Here is a 25,085-nt window from a genome sequence, read left to right on the forward strand (position 1 = left end):
TTCCACTGAAATTGCCATGCTATTGCCATCACAGATTCATCATTGAGAGAGGGGCAGGACTGGCAACCTCAGTCAGGGAAAGGTGCAAAAGTGGAGATGGTGTTGCATTATTAGGGAATCAGTTACTGCAATAAGGAGGGCTTTTAGCTTGGAAGGGTCACCAAATGTGGCTTTTTGGGTGGAGTTTAAGAATAAAAAGGGGGCAGTCATATTTTTAGGAGTGGACTATAGGTCCCTGAATTGTCAATGGGCAATTGAGGAGCAGGTATGTTGGCAATTCACTAAGGCATGTAAAAGTAATAGTTGGGTAATTATATATGGGGATTTCAACTACCCCAGCATTAATTTGGGTGATGATAGTTTAAAGGCTTAGAGGGGGATGATTTCTTGAAATGTATACAAGGAGCTTTTTGTATCAACATGTGAACAGTCCAAGAACAGATGGTGCAGTGCTGGACCTAATTCTGGGGAGTGAAGCTGGACAGGTGCTCACGGTGACATTGCAAGAGTATTTTAGCGATAGTGACCACAACACTGTATATTTTAAAAACAGAAATTGCTGGAGAAACTCAGCAGGTGTTACAACATCTGTGGAAGGGTCACTGGACTTGGAATGTAAACTCTGCTTTCTCTTCACAGATGCTGCCAGACCTACTGAGTTTCTTTTTTTTCAATAGATATTTTTATTGAAAGTTTAACATGTTTTTACAAGTTTACTAATAAAAAACCCAAGTATAAACATTGATATACAATTAAATCTTAAATAAATAATAGCCAAAATCTATTAAACAAAAGAAGAGATACTGAAAAGAAAAAAAAAGAAAAAACTCAACTAACTACTAATCTAACCTACAACTAACCAGAGTGTATGATTAAATCTCTTACATTATTCAAGAAAAGAAAAAAACGATGGATAACACAGAAATTTAGTAAAGTACATGCTCGGAATGTGTTAACATCAGATCATAACAAAACCCGTATTCATGCGGGATTCCTCTCCCAAGGGGCCCTGGACCAGCCAGGGTCGTTGTCTCAATTAGATAAAAGCCCTTGATAGAATAGGCGAAATATCTGTATCTGTAATTCAAGAAGGGCTGCCATATTTTACAGAATAATTCATTTTTTTGGTGCACCATGTTTATAAGGAAGTCAAGGGGAATATATTCCATGATTATGCTGTGCCAATTTGAGAGTCCAGGAGGGCCCTCAGCCACCCAATTTACCAAAATAGTTTTCCTTGCACAGAAAGAGAGAATGGAAAATAATCTCTTCCCATGCACATCCAGGGAAGGCAAGCCCAAAAGGAGAGATACTGGATCCACTCTAATTTCCGTTCCTGTTTTCCGTTCCAATATTTACGGATCTTATGACAAGTCCATAAGCAGTGTACAAGAGTGCCCACCTCTGTTTTACATTTGGGAGACATTGGAGATGCTCCTGCCTTAAATTTTGCCAATCGGTCCAGTGCTATATGGGCCCTATGAAGTATCTTCAGCCGAATGGCCTGGGTTTTGTTGCAGATGGAGATTTTTCTGGCATTTTCCCAAATGTCATTCCACATTTCTATGGAGATTTCCTGCCCCAAATCCTGATCCCATGTTTTAAGCAGATTGTCCATATCTTCTGATACTTCATCATGTAATAAATGATCAAGAGTGCTGACCGAAGGTACCCCCATTGGCCATAACACTCTACGTTCTCTGTCTGATTTATGAAGACTATCTAATAGCATAGTTGTCTTCTGTATGTAATCTCGAATTTGGAAGTATCGAAAGAGGTCTCCATTAGGTAATCCAAATTTCTTTGCAACTGTTCAAAAGACATCAGGACCCCTTCCTTAAACAGGTCCCCTAAACAGGAGATACCCCTGGATCTCCAAGTTTGAATATGGCATCTGTAAACCCCGGTTGAAACCCCCATGCCCCCACTATCGGAATATAGGGGGATGTTTTATGTGAATTGCCTTCATTTTGCCACATTATATTCCAAGCTTTAATTGTATTTAGTATTATAGGGTTTTTGCAGTGAGCCATGATGATTTTCCTCTTGTCTGAAAATAAGACATTAATAAGTGGGCATTTTACTTGAGAAGCCTCGATGTCCAACCAGATTGATTGCGGGTCAGACAAGACCCAATCGGCTATGTAGCTTAACAGGGAACTTAACTGATATTTCCTAAAATCTGGAAAATCCAGTCCTCCCCTTGCCTGTGGAAGCTGTTGCTTCCTCAGCTTAATGAGGGGCTGTCTATGATTCCAGATGAAGGAACCCAGCCAGCCATACAATTTGCGTAGTGCCAGTCTCGGCAGCATCACCGGAAGCATTCTCATAGGGTATAGGAGACAGGGCAGGACATTCATTTTGATTAGTGCTATTCTGCCTAACCAGGAAATTGGAAGGTCTCCCCATCGCTGGAGGTCCTGCCTTATCCTCTCCTGTAAATGCACAAAGTTAGCCTTGTATAATTGACCAAATACTGGGGTGATAAAAATGCCTAAATATAAGAAACCCTCCAGGGACCACCGAAAGGGAAAGTGGGATCCGTCCACTAAGTGGGGTATCATAGCAAGGCCGCCCATTGGCATAGCCTCCGATTTTGAAAAATTAATTTTATAGCCTGAGAATGCGCTAAATGTATTAATAACTTGGATTAAGCGAGGCGCGGACATCAGGGGATTACTGAGGAATAGGAGAACATCATCTGCATAAAGGGTAATTTTATGTTTACCTGTACCAATCCTCGGGGCCGTTATATTAGGGTCAGCCCGTATAGCTTCTGCTAGTGGCTCAATTATTAGCGTAAATTGCAATGGTGAGAGAGGACATCCCTGACGGCAGCCCCTACCCACACTGAAGCTATTCGAGCCGAGTCCATTGGTAATCACAACTGCTTTGGGATCACTATACAATGTTGAGACCCATTTGGCAAACACCTTTCCAATGCCAAACCTTTCCAATGTGTAATACAAATATGACCATTCAACCCTATCAAATGCCTTTTCTGCATCTAATGAAACTATTACTCCCGGTATGTTTCCCGATGGCAGGCTTGAATCACATTCAAAACCCTTCTAACATTATTGGATGATCTATGGCCCTTAATAAACCCCGTCTGATCCTCCTTTATAATATGTGGCAATACCCTTTCTAGCCTCAATGCTAACGTTTTAGAAAGGGTTTTAAAATCTACATTTAGCAAGGATATTGGTCTGTATGACACATAATCGTCTGGGTCCTTTCCTTTTTTTGAGAATAAGTGAGCTATTCGCCTCTTTCAGCGAAGGCGGGAGACAGCCCTGACTGTATGAGTAGTTATCCATGTCCATAAGTGGACCAGCCAATATTCCTGTAAATTCTTTGTAGAATTCAGCTTGAAAGCCATCTGGGCCCAGTGCCTTACTGTTCTGAAGTTGCTTGATTTGCGTCAAGTATTTCTTGGATTGTTAGGGGAACATTCAGGACCGATACCTGTTATGGGGTTAGGTCCGGAAAGGTCAAGTTTTTTAAAAATGACTGCATCCTCCTCACCTATCCTCACAATTCTGCGATTTATATAAATCAGAATAAAATTTTCTAAAGATTGCGTTAATCCTTTTGTGGTCATGAGTCAAGAGTACCACACTTTCCTTGATAGACGTGATAGTTTGAGGGGCCTTTTTTTTTTGCAAGAAATGCTAAGTATCTACCAGGTTTATCGCCAGATTCATATTTGTCTTTGTTTTGCAAATAATATTTCCCTCTTAGCCGTTTCGGTAAGCGTGGTATTCAGAGCTGTCCTAAGGGCCGTAATCCTTTGTAATTTGATAATAGAAGGTCTGTAAGCGTATGCTGTTTCAGCTGCTGTTAAGCGAACTTCAAGCAGACGCTGTTGTTCTCCCTTCAATTTTTTCTGGGTCGCAGAGTATGAAATAATTCAAACCTCGCACATAAGTTTTGATGGTCTCCCACATCATTGATGGGTTGCTAGCCGTACCTGAATTAATTTCCAAAAAAGTTTTAAATTCTTGAGAGAAGTACTTTACAAATTTACTATCTTTCATCAGGAAGGAATCCATACGCCAATGCCGAGGGGATGTCCCATTGTTCCTCGCCTTTATTTCCATATATACAACAGCGTGATCAGAAATTGTTATACTACCTATTTTACAGAATGATATGGAATTTTAAAAAATCGAGGGGGCAAAATACATAAGATTCTGGTGTGACATTTATGTGGATTGGAGTAAAAAGAAAAATCTCTGCCTTGTGGGTGAAGGCATCTCCATACATCTACTAATCCTAATTCTTTGTTCAATTCTACCAATTGTCTGGATCTGGGAGATACTCCTGCAGTACTCTCGGGAATCCTATCTATTTCCAGATCCATAATACAATTAAAGTCTCCCCCTATAATTGTATGACGAGCACTGAGAGCCATCAATTTGGAGAAGGCTTCCGTTATAAATTTAAAAGGATGTGCCGGGGGACAATACAGATTTAAGATCCAATATTCCTCTCCATTTATAAGGGTTTTAATTAGAATATATTGTCCAGATTCATCTTTTATCTGATTTCGGATTTTGAAAGGGAGATTCTTCTGAATAAGGGTAACAACTCCCCTACCTTTTGAGCTGAAGGAAGAAAAGAAGGCCTGATCAAATCCACCCTGTCGTAATTTCAAGTGTTCTTTATCCAATGAGTGTGTCTCCTGTAGGAGAGCTATATCAACCCTTTCTTTCTTGAGATTTGATAATTTTTTCTTCCTTTTAACTGGCGAATTACTCCCTTTGACATTCCAGGTGCACCATTTAATCGACTGATTAATCATAATCGTCTGGGCAAGTCCGAGACCCCTGGAGAGAAGAAACCCCATCCAAAACATCCCGAGCATAGAACATATAAAATTCACAAAAATAGAGGTTCTTTAATACACTCACATCAATATAATAAAAAACTATTTCTAAATAAAAACATATTTAAATGGAGATTTTCCCCTTGTTTCCAGGGGGCATCACTTCCTTTCCAAAAACCCATCATATTCTCTCCCAACCAGTGCCCCACCCTTGACCCCCATGATAGAATAAAGAAAATTCAAATATACTACAATGCTAGAGTTAACAGTGAGTACCCTACCCGCCCCCTACCCACACCAACACCTGGTTTTGGTAATGTTAATACCATGTATGAACATATATAACTATAAAATTACAGTCTCAACAAATAATAATTAAGTATAGTAATACAAAATAGCAGGGGAAAACAGCCCCGCTCTTAAAGACAGAGATAAAATAGGATAAGGTAACCACCTCCCCCCACCTACGTTAACTAGACCACCCGGCTATATTAAAAGAAATGGGGGGGAATCGCTAAGTGAAAAACAAATAAATAAACCCCTCTCCCCACCCCCAGGAGATAATATTAAATAGTAAGGTAATAAAAAGGAAAAAAAAAAGGGGTGAACCGGGGTGGGGGGAGGGCAGAACAACGTCATTCACCACTTGAACTAACTCTTATAATTTATCTAAGAGAGTCCAGAAATTCCTTGGCCTTCTCCGGCGATCCAAAGTTGTACACGGACCCTTCATGGTTAAAACGTAGCGTCGCTGGGTAGCGCAGGGAGTACTGGATGTTTAAGTTCTTTAAACGCTTCTTTGCTTCGTCAAATGCCTTCCTATTTTGGACCAAAGCTGGGGAGAAGTACTGAAATAGCATAATCTTGGATCCTTTGTAAATCATGGCTTGGGGATCTTTCCCAAGGTTTCTGGAAACTTCTAAGATCATCTGCCTCTCCTTGTAGCTCTGCAGCCAGAACAGGACCGGGCGGGGGAGCTGGTTCGAGCCGGGCCTGTGCATTGCAATCCGGTAGGCCCATTCCACCCTTTCCTGGCCTGATCCAGCCTCCAGATTTAACAGCTGTGGAAGCCACTACTCGAGGAATGCTGTAAGCTGGCCTTCCTCTTCCCGTTTGGGAAGGCCCAGCAAACGAATAGTTTTTCGACGACCTCGAGAATCGAGGTCGTCGATGTGATTTTCTGTGGTCCGGACTCGCTGTTCAAGAGTCCGGACCAGAACCATGGCCGGTTCTGCGGTAGTCTCGGAGGCCCCGGCCTCTAGCTCCGCCCCTCCGATTCGGCGCTCGATTTCCTCAATGTCTCGGTCGTGCTTTTGTAGCGCGGCCGAGAGTGAATTCCATCTGCTCTGGGACTCTTTGATGAAGGCGTCGATCTTTGCGTCAAGTTTGGAAATTACTTCCACGCGGCTCGCCACCGTAGGTAAGTCCCCTGGGGCGGCTGTGGGTGCCTCTGCTGCAGTTGGGGAGGGTGGGGGAGGGGCTCCTGTGCGCTGAGAACTGTGGGCACCTTTCCCCTTGGTCATTTTTGCTGGAGACTAGACTGTTTAAATTTAGTACAGAGCAACTAATTATATTAAATAAAAACTATTTTAAATGATTTGGTAGGTGTGGTGGAGGCAGGTGGCCCACTTTGCCCAAGTCTTGGGAGCTGCACTTATAGACTCAGACTTGATGGGTCACCGCCATCTTGGATCTCCCCCCTACTGAGTTTCTTAAGCAATTTCTATTTTTGTTTCAGATTTCCAGAATCCATAGTTTATTGTTTTTTTTGTTTACATTGTAAATTTGTTATGGAAAAGGACAAATATGGTCTGCAAGAAAGAATTTTGGTTTGGGGTAAGGCAGATTTTATGGAAGTAAGGCAAGATCTGGCCAAAACAGACTGCATACAGCTACTTTAGGGTAACTGTGCAATGGAACAGTGGGAGGCATTGAGAAAGGTACAGACCCAACAAGTTCCCTTTGGGGTGAAATATAGAAGCGCAAGTCCAGAGACCCTTGGACTGAAAAGAAAGAAGAGAGACGTATAACAGGTACAAAGGGAGCAAATTAACAGAAAGTGAGGAGTGGATTCTATGAATGCAGTTATGAGAGCAAAGAAGGCACATGAGAAAATGCTGATGGGCAAGATGAGGGAGTATCCCAGGATATATTGTAAGAATATCAAGGGGAAGAGAATAACCAGGGAAAGAGTAGGGCCTATTTGGTCCAGTCTGTGCATGAAGGCAGAAGACATTGAGCAGATATTGTGTGAGGCATAGAGTAATACAACATGGAAACGGGCACTTAGGCCCAAACTGGTCCATGCTGACCATACTGCCCACTCAGCTAGTTTCAATTGCCTGTATTTGGTCCACATTCCTCTCAATCCTTCCCATCCGTGTACATATCCAAATGTTTTTCAAAGGTTGTTATTGTACCTGCCTCAACAGCTTTGTCTGGTAGCCCATTCTGTATACTCATCACTCTCTGCATGAAAATGTTGCCCCTCAGGCCCTCCTTAAATCTTTCCCCTCTCACCTTAAACCTATGCGCCCTCGTTTTCAATTCACCACCCCTGAGAAAAAGACTATATACATTCATTCTGTCTGTGCTCCTCTTTATTATTAACACCCCTCATTCCTCTACTCTTCAAGGAATAAAGTCCTAGCCTGGCCAACCTCTCCCTATAACTGCCTTTACTTGGGAGACAGAAGATGCAGATACAGTTCAAGAATATTGAAGTTTTTAAGCAGATTAATATGAGAAAGGACGTTTGCACAGTGAACAAAAGCCCGGTTCCAGATGAGTCATAGAATAGAAATAGGCTATTTGGTCCACCATGTTTTTACTGAGCGACCAGCACCAAACTGTACTCATCTCATTTACCTGTACTTGGTACATAGCCCCATACAGCCTGGCATTTTTAGTGCATGTCCAGCTGTTTCTTAAATCTTGAGAGAATACCTGCCTCTATCACCCCCTCAGACAGCACATTCCATATTTTTACCACACTCTGGGTGAAAATGATTTTTCTCAGATCCCCTTCAAACCACATACTCCTCGAACTAAACCCATTCCCATGGGCCATGGATGCATTTGACATGGGTGAATGATTCTCAAGATCTACCCTACCTAAGCCTGTCTTAATTTAGTATATCTAAATCAGAGCCCCCATTGCTTCCTTTCAGGGAAAACAAACCCAGCCTATCTTGTCTCTCCTAATAATAGAATTTCATCCCAGGTAACAACCTGGTGAATCTGCTCTGCATCTTCTCCAGTTCAGTCACGACTGTCTGATAGTATAGAAACAACTAAACTGCACACAGTATTCCACCTATGGTCTAGCCAATGTCCTATAACGTTGTATCAAAACTTCTCTGCTCCAATATTCTGTACTCCAATGAAGGCAAACATTCCATTTGTTCGCTTCACCACCCCATGCACCTATGGTCATGCCTTCAAGGATTTAAAGACTAGTTTGCCAAGGTCATTTTGTTCCTCGGTGCTCTCTCGGGATCTGCAATTCATTGTCTGAATCCTTTTCACGTCAGACCTTCCAAAATACATCACTGCATACTTATTAAGATTTAATTACAATATATATTAATGACTTGAGTGAAGGAAGTGTATTTAATATAGCCAAATATGCAGGCAACACAAAAATTGGATGCAAGAAAGATTGTGAGAGGGATGCAAACAATTTACAGAGGGATATTCATACATCAAGTGGGCAAGAAGTTGGCAAATGAAGTGCAATCTAAGAAACTGCAAAGTTGTTGAAGAACAGAACATTATTTAAATAAAGAATAACTCTGGAAAGCTGCATCACAAAGGGACTTTGGGATACTGGTGCATGAAATACAAGAAGTTAGCACACCAGCTGTAGCAAGAAATCAGGAAAGCTAATGGAGTGCTGGCCTTTATTTCAGGAGGTTGTAGCATATGAGTAGGGAAGGTTGTTGCAATTATAAAAGGTGCTGGTGGAGTACTGTGAGCAGCGTTTGTTCCCTTATTTAAGCAAAGATATTTCATTGGAGATAGTTCAGACAAGGTTCATGAGGATGATGCCTGGTAACGAGAGATTGTGTTATGAACAAAGGCTAAATAGGTTGGGGCTATGCTCATTGGAGTTTAGAAGAATGAGTGTTGAACTCATTGAAACATGTAGGATTCTTAAAGGACTTGACAGGGTGAGTGCTGAAAGAATGGTAGAGTCGAGGACCAGAGGGCATAGTCTCAATAAAAGGGCACCAATTGAAAGCTGAGTAAGAAGGATTTTCTTCTCTTTGGGTTCAGAGTCTTTGGAACTCTTTGTCACAGAGAGCTGTGGGGACAGAGTCTTTGTGTATATTTAAGACTGATATAGACGGTTTCTTGATCAGTAGGGGATTCAAGGGTTAAGAGGAAAGGTCACGAAAGTGGACAAAACAGTGTTGCATTAGCCATTATCATTTTGAATGGCAGAATAGGCTTGAGGGGCCAAATAGCCTACATCCATTGCTTATCGTCTTAAGGTAAGTTTCATCTGCCATTGCTCTGGAAAATTTTACGGCTGATCAATATCAGACTGTAGCCTAAGACCATCCTCCTATCAGCAGCTCCATCAATTTTCATGTCATCTTACTAGTGATGCCTTATATATTCACATCCAAGTTTTTAATGTGCATAACAAACAGCAAGGGTCCCAGCACCAATCCCTGCTGGTTACAGGGTTCCAATCGCAAAAACAACCCTGTACCATCACCCTTTGTCTCCTATTTACAAGCCAGTTTTGGATCTGGTTTGGCAACTTGCCTTGGATCACATGATCTCTGACCTTTTTGATTAGTCTTCCACGTGGGACTTTATTAAAGGTCAGACTGAAGTCCATGTAAATCTCTTCAGCTGCATTTCATCACTTTTGAAAACACTCAAAATGGCCAGGCAGGATCTTCTTTGAACAAGTCCATGCTGGCTGTCCCTGATCACTCTCTACCTTTTCAAGGGTTGATTAACCCTGTCCCTCACAGGTTTTTCCAATAATTCCCTGACCGCTGACATCAAAGTACCTGGTCTGCAATTACCTCGCCTATCCCTGCTGCCTTTCCTGAACAAAGGAACCACATATTGTGCAGCAGCATCCCATTGGGTGTCCTGCTGCCATCCCTGAGAAATCATCTCACCCAACAGTATCTAGAATAGCACATCTGTTATAAAGGGACAGCAACAGAGGTCTCCTGTACTAATTGTCATCCTTCACTCTGCTGATGGTTACCCATTCCCTTTCTACCAGTTCAGTCTTCATTTTCAGGGTGACCACATTGCTGAATGTACTTTGTATGACATGCTGAGCATCGAAAATGCTGGGCAGTGAATTCATCCACAACTCACCTCCAGAATGCAGAATGGCGGTAGATGTAGCTGGACACAGCTTCTGCACATACACTTGGTAGGAACACAGGAAGTGCCCAGACCTTTTTCCATTGGGTGATACGAGCATAACCCGGACGTTGCATTTCATGACTTCTGTTTTAATAAAGCTTGGAAGAATGCTCATTCTGCTGGGGACCTTACCACATTCCAAACACTCCAACTGCAATGCAAAATTCCTGCCTTCAGTCTTTGAAGATATTAGTTTAAATCTTAACTTTATTTAGAGTCATATAGATATATAACAGGGAAACAAACCCTTTGGTCATAGAGATGTACAGCATGGAAACAGACCCTTCGGTCCAACCCGTCCATGCCGACCAGATATCCCAACCCATCTAGTCCCACCTGCCAGCACCAGGCCCACATCCCTCCAAACCCTTCCTATTCATATACCCATCCAAATGCCTCTTAAATGTTGCAATTGTACCAGCCTCCACCACTTCCTCTGGCAGTTCATTCCATACACGTACCACCCTCTGTGTGAAAACGTTGCCCCTTGGGTTTCTTTTATATCTTTCCCCTCTCGCCCTAAACCTATACCCTCTCGTTCTGGACTCCCTGACCCCAAGGAAAAGACTTTGTCTATTTATCCTATCCATGCCCCTCATAATTTTGTAAACCTCTTTAAGGTCACCCCTCAGGCCTCTGAACTTGAGGAAAACAGCCCCAGCCTGTTCAGCCTCTCCCTATAGCTCAAATTCTCCAATCCTGGCAACATTCTTGTTAAATCTTTTCTTCAGCCTCTCAAGTTTCATAACATCTTTCCACAGCAGGGAGCCCAGTATACATTATTCCAAAAGTGGCCTAACCAATGTCCGAAACAACTGCAAACTGTCATCTCAATTCCTTGACTCTTTGCACTGACAAATAAAGGCAAGTGTATCAAATGCCTTCTTCACTACCTTGTCTACCTGTGACTCCACTTTCAAGCACTGCGAACCTGCACCCCAAGGTCTCTTTGTTCGACAACACTCCCCAGGACATTACCATTAAGTGTATAAGCCTTGCCCCAACATGCCTTACTAAAATGCAACATCTCGCATTTATCTAAATTAAACTCCATCTGCCACTCCTCGGCCCATCTGATCGCAGTCACGTTGTATTCTGATGTAACCTTCTTCACAGTCCACTACACAACAAATTTTGGTCTCATCCACAAACTTGTAACCATTCCTTCTATATTCAAATCCAAATCATTTTTATGAATGAAAAAAAGCAGTAGATCCAGCACTGATCCTTGTGGCACACCACTGGTCACATGGCTCCAGTCTGAAAATCAACCCTCCACCATCACCCCCTGTTCCTACCTTCAAGTCAATTTTGTATTCGGATGGCTATCTCTCCGTCAATACCATGTGATCTAACCTTGCTAACCAGTTTACCACGGGGAATATTGTTGAACGCCTTGTTGAAGTACATGTGCAAGTCCACCATTCTGCCTTCATCAAATTTCTTTATAACTGTATCAAAAAACTCAAGTCAAGTTAGTGAAACACAATTTCCCGTGTACAAAGCTATGTTGGCTGTCCCTAATCAGTCCTTGCCTTTCCAAACACATGTAAATACTGTCCTTCAGCATCCCCTCCAATGGTGGGCATGGTGGCACAGTGATTAGCACTGCTGCCTCACACTGCCAGAGACCTGGATTCAATTCCCGCCTCAGGCGACTGACTGTGTGGAGTTTGCACATTCTCCCTGTGTCTGCGTGGGTTTCCTCCAGGTGCTCCGGTTTCCTCCCACGATCCAAAAATGTGCAGGTTAGGTGAATTGGCCAGGCTAAATTGTCCGTAGTATTAGGTGCAAGGTAAATGGAGGGGAATGGGTCTGGGTGGGTGCGCTTCAGCGGGTCGGTGAGGACTTATTGGGCCGAAGGGCCTGTTTCCACACTAAGTAATCTAATCTAATCTAATCTAAACTGACTCATCACTGATGTCAGGCTCACTGTCGATAGTTCTCTGGCTTTTCCTTACCACTTTTCTTAATTTGGAGGAGCCGGTGTTGTCTGGGGTGGATCAAGTTAAAAATCATACAACACCAGGTTATATTCCAACAAGTGGCTGATGAAGAAACAGGGTTTTAAAAGCTAGTGCTTCCAAATAAACCTGTTGGACTATAACCTGGTTGTTGTTTGATTTTTAACTTTATACACGTTTCCTAAATAATGGCACCACATTAGCCACCCTCTAGTCTTCTGCACCTTACCCATGGCTATCGATGATACAAATATCTCAGCAAGGAGCCCAACAATCATTTCTCTCGCTGCCCACAAAGTTCTGGGGTATACATGATCAGGTCCTGGGGTTTATCCACCTTTATGCATTTTAAGACATCCAGCACCACCACCTCTGTAATATGGGCACTTCTCAAGTTATGATTATTTATTTCTCCACGTTCTCCAGCTTCCATATCCTTCTCCACTCTAAATACTGACACAAAATGCTCATTTAGTATCTTAGCTATCTCCTCAGCTCCACACATAAAAGACTATATTCTGTTCCTACTTATTCTTTTGTCTTTATGTATTTGTAGAATCTCTTATGATTACCCTTAACCCTATCACATGTCCCCTTTTTCTCCACTTTAATTCCCTCTTGAGTATATTCCTATTGCCATTATATGCCCTGAGGCATTGACTTGATCCCAGTTGTCTATACCTGCCATCTGCTGCCTTCTTTATCTTGACCAGAGCCTCAATTTCTCCAGTCATCCAGCATTCTCCACACCTACCAGCCTTGCCCTTCACATTAATACGAACATACTGTCTCTGGATTCTCGTTATCTCATTTTTGAAGGTCTCCCACTTTCCGACCACCTGTTTATCTGCAAATAGCCTTTTCTAATCAGCTTTTGAAAGTTCTCGTCCAATACCAACATAATTGGCCTTATGCCAATTAGAACTTGAACTTTTCGATCAGGTCTGTCCTTTTCCACAACTATTTTAAAACTAATAGAATTATAATCACAGGCCCCAAAATGCTCCTGCACTGACACCTCAGTCACTTACCCTGCCATATTTTCCAACAGAAGGTCAAGCTTTGCTCCTTCTCTAATTGGTATATCCTCATACTAAATAAGAAAATTCTCTTGTACACACTTAACAAATTTTTCTCCATCCAAGCCCTTAACACTATGGCAATCCCAGTCTATGTTTGAAAAGTTAAAATCCTTTACTATTACTCTTACAGATCACTGAGTTCTCCTTGCAAATTTGCTTCTCAACAACTTGCTGCCGAATAGGGGGCCTATTGTACTAGGAGGAGAAAGTGAGGACTGCAGATGCTGGAGATCAGAGCTGAAAATGTGTTGCTGGAAAAGCGCAGCAGGTCAGGCAGCATCCAGGGAACAGGAGAATCGACGTTTCGGGCATACCGAAACGTCGATTCTCCTGTTCCCTGGATGCTGCCTGACCTGCTGCGCTTTTCCAGCAACACATTTTCAGGCCTATTGTACTATCCCAATAAGGTTATTTGTTATTTCTCAGCTCCACCTATATAACTTGACTCGATGTATTCCCAAGAATGTCCTCCCTAAGTACAGCCATAATGTTAGCCATAACCAAAAATGCCATTCCTCCTGCTCTTCTGCCCCAGTTTCTTTCCTCCTATGGTATCTATGGCTACCAGTCCTGCCCTTGCCTGAGCCACATTTCTGTAATAGCTGTGATATCCTAGTCCCATGTTCCCAACCATGCCCTGAGTTCATCAGTCTTACCTGTCAGGCCTCCTGCATTGCAATAAATGCATTTTAATTTATTAGTCTTAATTCTCTTAGGTTAGTTTTATTACCTTATTATATTGGCCTGAACTTTCCCAGTTAGATCCAAGTACAGATACTTGTTTTTAAAATATACATTTTTCTAACTTATGGCAATTTGTCTACAAATGTAATTGCAGTTTCTTGACAATAAGCTTGCAGTTTTTCTCTCGTGTCACACAGCTAACTTGGAAACTGACCATAAAACCTTCAATAAATACATGAGGAGAAAGGATTAGTAAAGACACATGTCAGCTCATTGCAGTCTTGAAAATTGTGATGAGGAATGAAGAAATGGCAGAAGAATTGAACCCATACTTCGGTTTTGTTGTCTTAAGGGAGGCACAAATTATCTGCCAGAAATGTTTGCAATCAAAGGGAGCAATTGAAGGAAATATTTACCAGTAAGAAAATTTTGCTGGGAAAATGGCTGACAAATCCCCAGGACCTGATCATCTACATCCCAGAGTATTCAAAGAAATGGCACAGGAAATATTGGATGCTTTGTTGGTCATCTGCCAAATTTCTGTCGTCTCCCACAGATTGTAAGGTGGAAAATGTAACCTATTTGAAGACAAAGTGAGAGAAAAACAATTACAGACCACTTAACCTATCATAATTGTGGGGCAAATGCTAGATTCTGTTGTAACAGACATGATAACAGAACACTTGGAAAGCACAAGTTTGGACAAAGCCAGCATGGATTTATGGAAGACAAAACTTGCTCAATACATCTACTGAAGTTTTTTGAGGATGTGATAAGTAGAAAAGATAAAGGAGAGCCAGTGGATTTGGTGTTTTTGGAGTTTCAGAAAGTCTTTGATAAGGTCCCCAAGAGAGGGTTAGTAGATAACAAAGTACATGGAATGGGGGCAATGGTATGAAATGAGAATTAGTTGATATTCAGGAAACTGAGTGTGGGAATAAATGGGTCTTTTTCCAAGTCACAGGCTTTAACCCCCTTGTTCACGATGTGTAGAAATCATCTAATGTGGGGACCAAATGCAACATTTGCTGCTGACATAAAATTTGGTGGCATTTTGAGCTGTGAGCAGGAAGCAAGGAGGTATCAAGGGGATTTAGACAGGTTGAGCGAGTGGATTAACAGATGGCAGATGCAATACGTTGTTGTTAAATGTGAACTTATACACTTTGGTGTGAAAAACAATAATCAAGAGTATTATTTAAATGATGTACCATGAAGAATGGATGTGTAAGGGGATCTGGAGGTCCTTGTATACCAGGCGACTGACTGTGTGGAGTTTGCACGTTCTCCCCATGTCTGCGTGGGTTTCCTCCGGGTGCTCCGGTTTCCTCCCACAGTCCAAAGATGTGCAGGTCAGGTGAATTGGCCATGCTAAATTGCCCGTAATGTTAGGTAAGGGGTAAATGTAGGGGTATGGGGGGTTACGCTTCGGCGGGTCGGTGTGGACTTGTTGGGTCGAAGGGCCTGTTTCCACACTGTAATGTAATCTAATCTAATGCAATCTAAAAAAAAATCTAAATAAACATAAAATTTGCTGGAGAAAGCCGCATCTGGCAGCATCTGTGGAGAGAAAAGTAAAGTTAATGTTTTGAGTCCAGTATTTATCTTCAACTTAGGAAAAGGTATCTGAGAGATTGGTTTGACTGGGCTTGTATTCACTAAAGTTTAGGAAGATGTAAGGGGATCTGAATGCAACACACACAATTCTAACAGCACTGGACAGACTCAATGCAGGGAGGACGTTTTTTTCTGTTTCTGTAGTCCAGAACTCAGGAACACAGTCTCAGGATATGAGGGAGACCATTTAGGACTGAGATGAGGGAATATTGTCTCACTCAGATAGTGGTGATCCTGTGGAATTTTGTACAAGTCATAATTTTAGATTTTAAAGATATCAAGCAGTATGAGAAGAACACAGGATTATTGCATTGTGATAGAGAATCGGTCATGATCGTATTGATTGGCAGTACAGGCTTGAAGAGACAAATGGCCTGCTCTTACTCCTTGGTCCTGTATTCCTATATGACAGACGCCAAACATAGGGAGTTGTTGGGATGGACAGAAAGACGAGGAAAGTGGCTCAGTGATCCCTGTCTGCAGGGTTTGCTGGGATTATCCTTTTAGCTTGTTAGAACACATTCCTTCACTACTTTCCTTCTCCAAATGCTTTCACTTGGTTGCAGGAGGCAGAGAACGATTGGTTCACACCGATCGAAAAGTCTCTGACCTAGGTTAAAAGCCATAGCTTGCAGAAGTGGTGAGACTTTCTTAAAACTTAAGATGTTTTTACTTCAGATAAAAGGGCAACTTCTTACTTTCTGGAGATCCGAAGGATTCTGCCCAAACGTTGTCAGCTACAGTCTGTTCAGCTACCCAGGAATTGTCAAGCAGAAGGTCTTTGCCATCAACAACTGGCCACCACCCTCTCATTCCTGATGAAGAGCTTATGCACAAAACGTCAACTCTCCTGCTCCTCAGATGTTGCCTGACCTGCTGTATATTTCCAGTGCCACACTTTTGACTCCCACCACCCCACAGCTCTCTCACCACAATCTGACTAAAAAAAAAATTCTTCTTTACAATCCTTAACTTTGTCAGCCATGATAATTGCTATAGTTTTTTAAACACTGACCGTTGCCAGTGTAGACTTTTAATGTATTTCCTCAATCCAGCTCAGCCAAATTAAAGCTTATGCTTTCTTAATTTACCTTAGTCAAATTTAACACTCTTGTTTCAGATTGAACTTGCTCACTTTCAACGGTATTGCAAACTTCAATCATACTGTGGTGTCTCATCCCCAAAAGTCTTTTACAGTAAAATTATTAATTAACCTTCATTATTCCATAGTACTGGACTCTAGTTTTGCTTGGGCTCCTTTATAGCAGTCTCCGTTAAATGCTGCCTTAATGTTAACAATCATAGTTGATTGTATGTCGCAGTTACTCTCCGCTCACCTCTGCGGTTCAGTCTTTTAACCATGTTTGGGCCAAGTCTGTAACGAGGTCATGACGAAGTGGCCCTGATAGAACCAACTTTTAAGATTAAAATGTTGCTTACATTTGTTTTCTAGGAGATGACACCATTAAAACCTGGGATATGAGGAATTTTCGGAATCCTTTGAATGTGGCATCGGGTCTGCCCAACATCTTTCCAATGTGAGTTTCTGCAGCACTGTATAAAAATATCTGACATTAATCAATACTGTTCCTTTCTTTACCACCAGAACTTTACAACGAATCAAGTACTTTTCAAGTGTTTGTCACTGTTGTAAAGAAGTAATGTAAAACTAACATGGAAATATAAGAGCTAGTCATTGGGTAAATGCCATTATTACCATTTGTTGCCACTCCCATCAAGAAGAGAGAGAAAGTGAGGGCTGCAGATGCTGGAGATCAGAGCTGAAAATGTGTTGCTGGAAAAGCACAGCAGGTCAGGCAGCATCCAAGGAGCACCACCTTCTTCAGAAGGGCTCATGCCTGAAATGTCGATTCTCCTGCTCCTTGGATGCTGCCTGACCTGCTACGCTTTTCCAGCAACACATTTCAACTCTCTTCAAGAAGTCTGCTTTCAAGGCCAGTCGTGTATCAGTAGCCACACTGAAATATGTCATCTACTTGCTGTCTAGGTTGGCCCCCCTTCTTGTTGCCTTCTACTTGTTCTCGAGGAGGGATATCTGAAGCTTTCAGCTCTGAGCAAATGGCCAAAATACTGACTATTTGTTTCTGGATCTCATCTTTGAAGTTTCTTTCAAAGGCATGACCCACTCTCACTAGTATCCTTAGATACAGATGAGGAAGGACACCATTTTGTCTGGGACAATACATCCATCCTAGGACAAACAGAGACATGCAGAGAATTTCCAGAACCATGGCATTCTAACCAGAACGCCATCAAGAAACACATGGATTTGAAACCCATCTATACCCTCTGTGAAAAAGAACTGGAAATGACATCACCAACCCAAGGAAATCTAAACTCACAAATAGAAAGCCCTTCACTGGAGGCTCACTCGTATGGTGATGAAATGTCTGAAAACGAACCTTACAGCTCAGCGAGCAAACCTACATCCAGTGGCTAGAAAGTCTTGGGTTGTTTTCTCTGAAGTGGCAGAGTCTGAGGGGAGACCTTATAGAAGTGTATAAAATTATGAGTTGCATAGGTTGACGGTTAGTTTCATTTTAGCAAAGTTGAAATATCTAAAACTAGGGGACGTGCAGTTAAAGTGAGAGGGGCAGGACTTTTACTCTGCAATATGCTGCCAGGGGTGGTGGTGGAGGCAGATACGATAGGCGTGCTTAAGGGCTTTTAGATAAGCACGTGAATATGGACCAAGGGCTGGCAGAAGGAATTAGTTTAATTTGGCGTCATGTTCAGCACAACATCAAGGGCTGAAAGGCCTATTCCTGTGCTGTTCTGTTCTATGTTCTGTGGCCTTCCCTGCACAAAGTCATGCTGCCTATTGTTAATAAGTGAATAAATCCTATCCCGAAGAGTCTTCTTGAATAAGTTCTGTACCACTGACTCATCAGTCTGGAATTTTCTGGATTATCCGTAGTGTCCTCCTTATTCAAATGGACTTTGGCTATTCTCCAGTCCTCTGGGACCTCTTCTGTGATTCAAGAGGATACAAAGATTTCGTACACGGTCCCAGCAATTTCCTCACTTGCTTCGTTCAGCATTCTGGGATAGATCCTAACCCAGGCTGAGTGAGTGGCCAAAAACTTCACAGGTGGAATATAATGTGGGAAAATGTCAAGTCATGTGTTTTGGCAGGAAGGATAGTGGCACTAAATGATGTTTAAATGGGGAAGACTGCAGAAAGCTACATCATAAAGAAATTTGGGAGGCCTTGCACCTGAATCACAAAAAGCTAGCATCCAAGCTCAGTAGTAACCAGGGGTGACAAATGCATTATTGGCCATGAATTGAATTTATTGTCACATGTACCGAGGCACAGAGAAAAACTTTGTCTTGCGAGCAATACAGGCAGATCACAGAGTTAAGTAGCAAAGATAGTAAATAATAGGTAAACAGTGGCAAAAGCAAAAGAGAGTTATTAGTAATTTTTAAACACATGCTATTAGTTTAAAGAGTTTAGAACGATTGTAGGAAACAGGAAACTTAGAAATGCACGCGAGAGCTCGCAAGGAGTCAAACATGTCCAGCTCCATCTTGCTCCATGGAAAGTTATTTCAAAGGAAATAAGGAGGTCTTGTTAAGACAATACAAGGCACTAGTTAGACCACAATTGGAATGCCATGAACAGTTATATTCCCATTAAAGATATGCTAGCATTGGAGTCAGTCCAGAGTATTTTCACTAGCCTGATTCTCTGGTATGGAGGGATTTTCTCATGAGGTTAAGTAGGTTGGATCCAGAGTCTTCAGAATTTAGAAGACTGAGATTTACAACATTCTTTGAGGCCCCAACAGGGTAAATGTGGAAATATTGTTTCCCCTTGTGGAAATGTCAAGGACCAGAGTGTGTAATCACAAAATAAGGGGGCTGCCCATTTAAAACAGAGATGAAAATAAATTTCTTCCCTTTAAAATTCGCAAATCTGTGGAGTCATAGAATCCCTATTGTGTGGAAACAGACTCTTCGGCCCAACAAGGCCACACCGACACTTCAAAGAGTAACCCACCCAGATCCACATCCCTACCGTACTATCCTATATTTACCCCTGACTAATGCACCTAACCTACACATACCTGAACATTATGGGTAATTTAGCATGGCCGATTCACCTAACCTGTACATCTCTAGATTGGTGCAGGAAACTGGAGCACCTGAAGGAAACCCATGCAGACACAGGGAGAATGTGCAAACTCCACACAGTCACCCGGGGCTGGAATCAAACTTGGGTCCCTGGTGCTGTGAGGCAGCAGTGCACATCACTGAGCCACCGTGCTGCTCGATTTTTAAAAAATATTTTTAAAATCTGGAATTGTTTAAAGGGTGAACCAGAAGGGCACCAATATCCTGAGGGGTAGGTTTGCTAGCATTCTTCGGGGGGGGGGGTTTAAACTAATTTGGCAGGGGGATGGCATCCGGACTTGTAGTCCAGCAAGTAGGTTAGCTGTTTTTCAGGATGTCCAAGAATGTAGGGAGGCTGTGGAGAAGGTAGCACTGACAGGGAATACTTGCGGTCACAGAGATGGGCTCAAGTGTGTATACTTCAACGCAAGGAGTATCAGAAATAAGGTGGGTGAACTTAAGACGTGGGTCGTTACTTGGGACTATGATGTTGTGGCCATCACGGAAATGTGGATAAAAGAGGGACAGGAATGGTTGTTGGAGGTTCCTGGTTACAGATGTTTCAGTAAGATTAAGGAGGGTGGTAAAAAAGGAGGGAGGGTGGCGTTGCTAATTAGAAATGGTATAACGGCTGCAGAAAGGCAGTTCAAGGGGGACCTGCCTTTGGAGGTAGTATGGGCTGAAGTCAGAAATAAGAAAGAAGCAGTCATCTTGTTGGGTGTTTACTATAGGCCCCCCAATAGCAGCAGAGATGTGGAGAAACAGATTGGGAAACAGATTTTGGAAAGGTGCAGAAGCCACAGAGTAGTAGTCATGGGCGATTTCAACTTCCCACATATTGATTGGAAGCTCTTTAGATCAAGTAGATTGAACGGGGCGGTGTTTGTGCAGTGTGTCCAGGAAGCTTTTCTAACTCAGTATGTAGATTGTCCGACCAGAGGGGAGGCCATATTGGATTTGGTACTTGGTAACGAACCGGGACAAGTGATGGGCTTGTTAGTGGGTGAGCATTTTGGTGATGGTGACCACAATTCTGTGACTTTCACCTTGGTTATGGAGAGAGATAGGTGCGTGCAACAGGGTAGGTTTTACAATTGGGGGAAGGGTAAATACGATGCTGCAAGACAGGATCTGAGGAGCATAAATTGGGAGCATAGGCTGTCAGGGAAGGATGTCATTGAAATGTGGAACTTTTTCAAGGAACAGATGCGACGTGTCTTTGATATGTATGTACCTGTCAGGCAGGAAAGAGATGGTCATGTGAGGGAACCTTGGTTGACGAGGGAGGTTGAATGTCTTGCAAGGAGGAAGAAGGAGGCTTACATAAGGTTGAGGAAACAGGGTTCAGACAGAGCAGTGGAGGGATACAGGATAGCCAGAAGGGACCTGAAGAAAGGGATTAGGAGAGCTAAGAGAGGGCATGAAAAATCTTTGGCAAGTAGGATCAAGGATAACCCTAAGGTCTTTTATGCGTCTGTGAGAAACATGAGAATGACGAGAACAAGGGTAGGTCCAATCAAGGACAGTAGTGGGAGACTGTGTATTGAGTCGGAAGAATTAGGAGAGGTCTTGAATGAGTACTTTTCTTCAGTATTTACAAATGAGAGGGACCGTATTGTTGAAGAGGAGAGTATGAAACGGACTGGTAAGCGAGAGGAGATACTTGTTAGGAAGGAAGATGTGTTGGGCATTTTGAAAAACTTGAGGATAGACAGGTCCCCCGAGCCTGACGGGAAATATCCTAGGATTATGTGGGAAGCAAGAGAGGAAATTGCAGAACCGTTGGCAATGATCTTTTCGTCTTCACTGTCAACGGGGGTGGTACCAGGGGACTGGAGAGTGGCGAATGTTGTGCCCCTGTTCAAAAAAGGGAATAGGGACAACCCCGGGAATTACAGGCCAGTTAGTCTTACTTCGGTGGTAGGTAAAGTAATGGAAAGGGTACTGAGGGATAGGATTTATAAGTATTTGGAAAGGCACTGCTTGATTAGGGACAGCCAGCATGGATTTGTGAGGGGTAGGTCTTGCCTTACAAGTCTTATTGAATTCTTTGAGGAGGTGACCAAGCATGTGGATGAGGGTAGAGCAGTGGATGTAGTGTACATGGATTTTAGTAAGGCATTTGATAAGGTTCCCCATGGTAGGCTTATGCGGAAAGTCAGGAGGCATGGGATTGAGGGAAATTTGGCCAGTTGGATAGAGAACTGGCTAACCGGTCAAAGTCAGAGAGTGGTGGTAGATGATAAATATTTAGCCAGGAGCCCAGTTACAAGTGGAGTTCTGCAGGGATCAGTTCTGGGTCCTGTGCTGTTTGTAACTTTTATTAATGATTTGGAAGAGGGAGTCGAAGGGTGGGTCAGTAAATTTGCAGACGATACGTAGATTGGTGGAGTTGTGGATAGTGAGGAGGGCTGTTGTCGGCTGCAAAGGGACTTAGATATGATGTAGAGCTGGGCTGAGGAGTGGCAGATGGAGTTCAACCCTGTCAAGTGTGAGGTTGTCCATTTTGGAAGGACAAATAAGAATGCGGAATACAGGGTTAACGGTATAGGGTTAACGATGAGTGGTGCTGGAAGAGCACAGCAATTCAGGTAGGGTTCTTAGCAAGGTGGAGAAGCAGAGGGATCTTGGGTCTATGTTCATAGCTCTATGAAAGTTGCCACTCAGGTGGATAGAGCTTGTAAGAAGGCCTATGGTGTATTAGCGTTCATTAGCAGAGGGATTGAATTCAAGAGTCGTGAGGTGATGTTGCAACTGTATAGGACCTTGGTAAGGCCACATTTGGAGTACTGTGTGCAGTTCTGGTCGCCTCACTTTAGGAAAGATGTAGAAGCTTTGGAGAGGGTGCAGAGGAGATTTACCAGGATGTTGCCTGGAATGGAGAATAGGTCATATGAGGATAGGTTGAGAGTGCTAGGCCTTTTCTCGTTGGAACAGCGAAGGATGAGCTGTTAGAGGTTTATAAGATGATCAGGGGAATAGATAGAGTAGACAGTCAGAAACTTTTTCCCCGGGTACAACAGAGTGTTACAAGGGGACATAAATTTAAGGTGAAGGGTGGAAGGTATAGGGGAGATGTCAGGGGTAGGTTCTTTACCCAGAGAGTGGTGGGGGCATGGAATGCGCTGCCTGTGGGAGTGGCAGAGGCAGAATCTTTGGTGACCTTTAAGCGGCAATTGGATAGGTACATGGATGGGTGCTTAAGCTAGGACAAGTGTTCAGCACAACATCGTGTTCTGTGCTGTTATGCTCTATGTGTTGAGAATGGCTCACTGAGTATATTTAAGAGTGATTGAGTATCCATAGACAGTATGTTTTTCAATCAGCAAGAGAATCAAGCATTATGATGAGAACATTATCAGATCAGCTGTGATCTCATTAAATGGCAGAACAGACACAATGGGTTGAATGGTCTACTTCTGCTCCAGTGTCTAATGGTCTCCAAATTTCTCCCGAGCTTCAAAACCCTCAAAGATTTTGTACTCCTCTAGTTCTGAGGAAGTCATATTGTACTCAAGACATGAACTCTGTTTTCAGTCACAGGTGTTGCCAGAGCTGCTGAGTTTTCTCCAGCACTTTAATTTTATTTCACATTCTGGCATCTGCAGTAATCTTGCTTTTATCTGATTTAATTTCTATACCATTGCCTTCAGCTCTGGAAAGTCCTCCATACAATTTCTGTAAAGCTCTTGTCCTTCATTAAGGACCATTCTCCATGGGAGACTGATTAGCAAGGTTAGGATTTCACGGAATGCAGGGAGAACTAGCCATTTGGATACAGAACTGGCTCAAAGGTAGAAGACAGAGGGTGGTGGTGGAGGGTTGTTTTTCAGACTGGAGGCCTGTGACCAGTGGAGTGCCACAAGGATTGGTGCTGGGTCCTCGTATTTTTTGTCATTTACATAAATGATTTGGATGCGAGCATAAGAGGTACAATTAGTAAGTTTGCAGATGACACCAAAATTGGAGGTGTAGTGGACAGTGAAGAGGGTTACCTCAGATTACAACAGAATCTGGACTGGATGGGCCAATGGGCTGAGAAGTGGCAGATGGAGTTTAATTCAGTTAAATGTGAGGTGCTGCGTTTTGGGGAAGCAAATCTTAGCAGGACTTATACACTTAATGGTCTCACATTCCTTGTAATCTTTGGTGATCTTGGTGCGAACCATCATTGTTCTTCCCTCAGGCTGATGTGTCCCATCTTCCTAAATGGTGAGCCTGAACAGGCTGGGGCTGTTTTCCCTGGAGCGTCGGAGGCTGAGGGGTGACCTTATAGAGGCTTACAAAATTATGAGGGGCATGGATAGGATATATAGATAAAGTCTTTTCCCTGGGTTCGGGGAGTCCAGAACTAGAGGGCATGGGTTTAGGGTGAGAGGGGAAAGATATAAAAGAGATCTAAGGGTCAACGTTTTCATGCAGAGGGTGGTATGTATATGAATAGGAAGGGTTTAGAGGGATATGGGCCGGGTGCTGGCAGGTGGGACTAGATTGGGTTGGGAGATCTGGTCGGCATGGATGGGTTGGACCGAAGGGTCTGTTTCCGTGCTGTACATCTCTTTGACTCTATTAAGGTTCCCCTTAAAAGCCTAAGATTTTAGCAATCTGCTCTCATCCTACCTTAGTTGTCACATTATCAAATTTGCTTCATAATACTTTGTGAAATGCTTTGTGACTTTTATGTCAAGGCTCAGTATGAATGCTTTATGTTTGCCTTGTAGACTTGGTGAGGAATGAGCCTTCCACAATGTTATTGTTCTCTCCTTCAGGACGGATTGCTGCTTCAGCCCGGATGATAAGCTGCTGGTAACTGGAACATCAGTGAAGAGAGGACAGGAGAACGGAAAGCTGCTGTTCTTTGACAGAGAGACATTTCAAAAATTGTATGAGATTGAGGTCACTGATGCAGTGAGTCAACTATTTAATAATTTATCTTTCATAGTTCCCAAAGGGAGCCGAGAGGACTTTGTGATATCTGAGCTTATGTTATTCCCTGCATTCATCCCTGCTCTGCTGCACTCCCAGTCTGAGAGGTAAATGTCACAAATCTATTCAGAAAGCAGGGTCGCATGATGCTGGCAGCTGGAAGCTGGTGACCAAACATTTGTAACTGGGAAATTGCTATAATCCATTGATAAAGGAAGTATCCAAAGGATAATTGTGTTGATTTTAGGGGGGGGTTCGTGATCACACGTATCTAATATAGGCAGATGACGATTTATTGCTGGTAGCCTATGAGAAGCAGCAGTTTCGATGTGGAACATTAATTAATTAGGCAAAGAAAGGTCCTTTATGATCCTTGACAATGAGAATGCTTTCCAGATTCTGGAACCATTCTGTAGAATGGAGGATAAAATCAGTCTA

The 25,085-nt window shown here is 42.7% G+C and overlaps 1 protein-coding gene across 1 annotated transcript in view; it reads left to right on the forward strand.

Moving 5' to 3' along the window:
- wdr70 (WD repeat domain 70) overlaps positions 1-25,085 on the forward strand; it is a 196,605-nt gene that overhangs the window by 111,933 nt on the left and 59,587 nt on the right. Inside the window, exons 12-13 of the mRNA XM_087975431.1 lie at positions 17,035-17,119; positions 24,491-24,629. Coding sequence (XP_087831557.1) covers positions 17,035-17,119; positions 24,491-24,629 — 224 coding nt within the window. The remainder of the gene's footprint in view (positions 1-17,034; positions 17,120-24,490; positions 24,630-25,085) is intronic.

This window comes from Chiloscyllium plagiosum, unplaced genomic scaffold (assembly GCF_037043375.1).
Source record: "Chiloscyllium plagiosum isolate Xiang-an unplaced genomic scaffold, Cpla_swu_hap1 HiC_scaffold_2, whole genome shotgun sequence".
NCBI classification, from domain to species: domain Eukaryota; kingdom Metazoa; phylum Chordata; class Chondrichthyes; order Orectolobiformes; family Hemiscylliidae; genus Chiloscyllium; species Chiloscyllium plagiosum.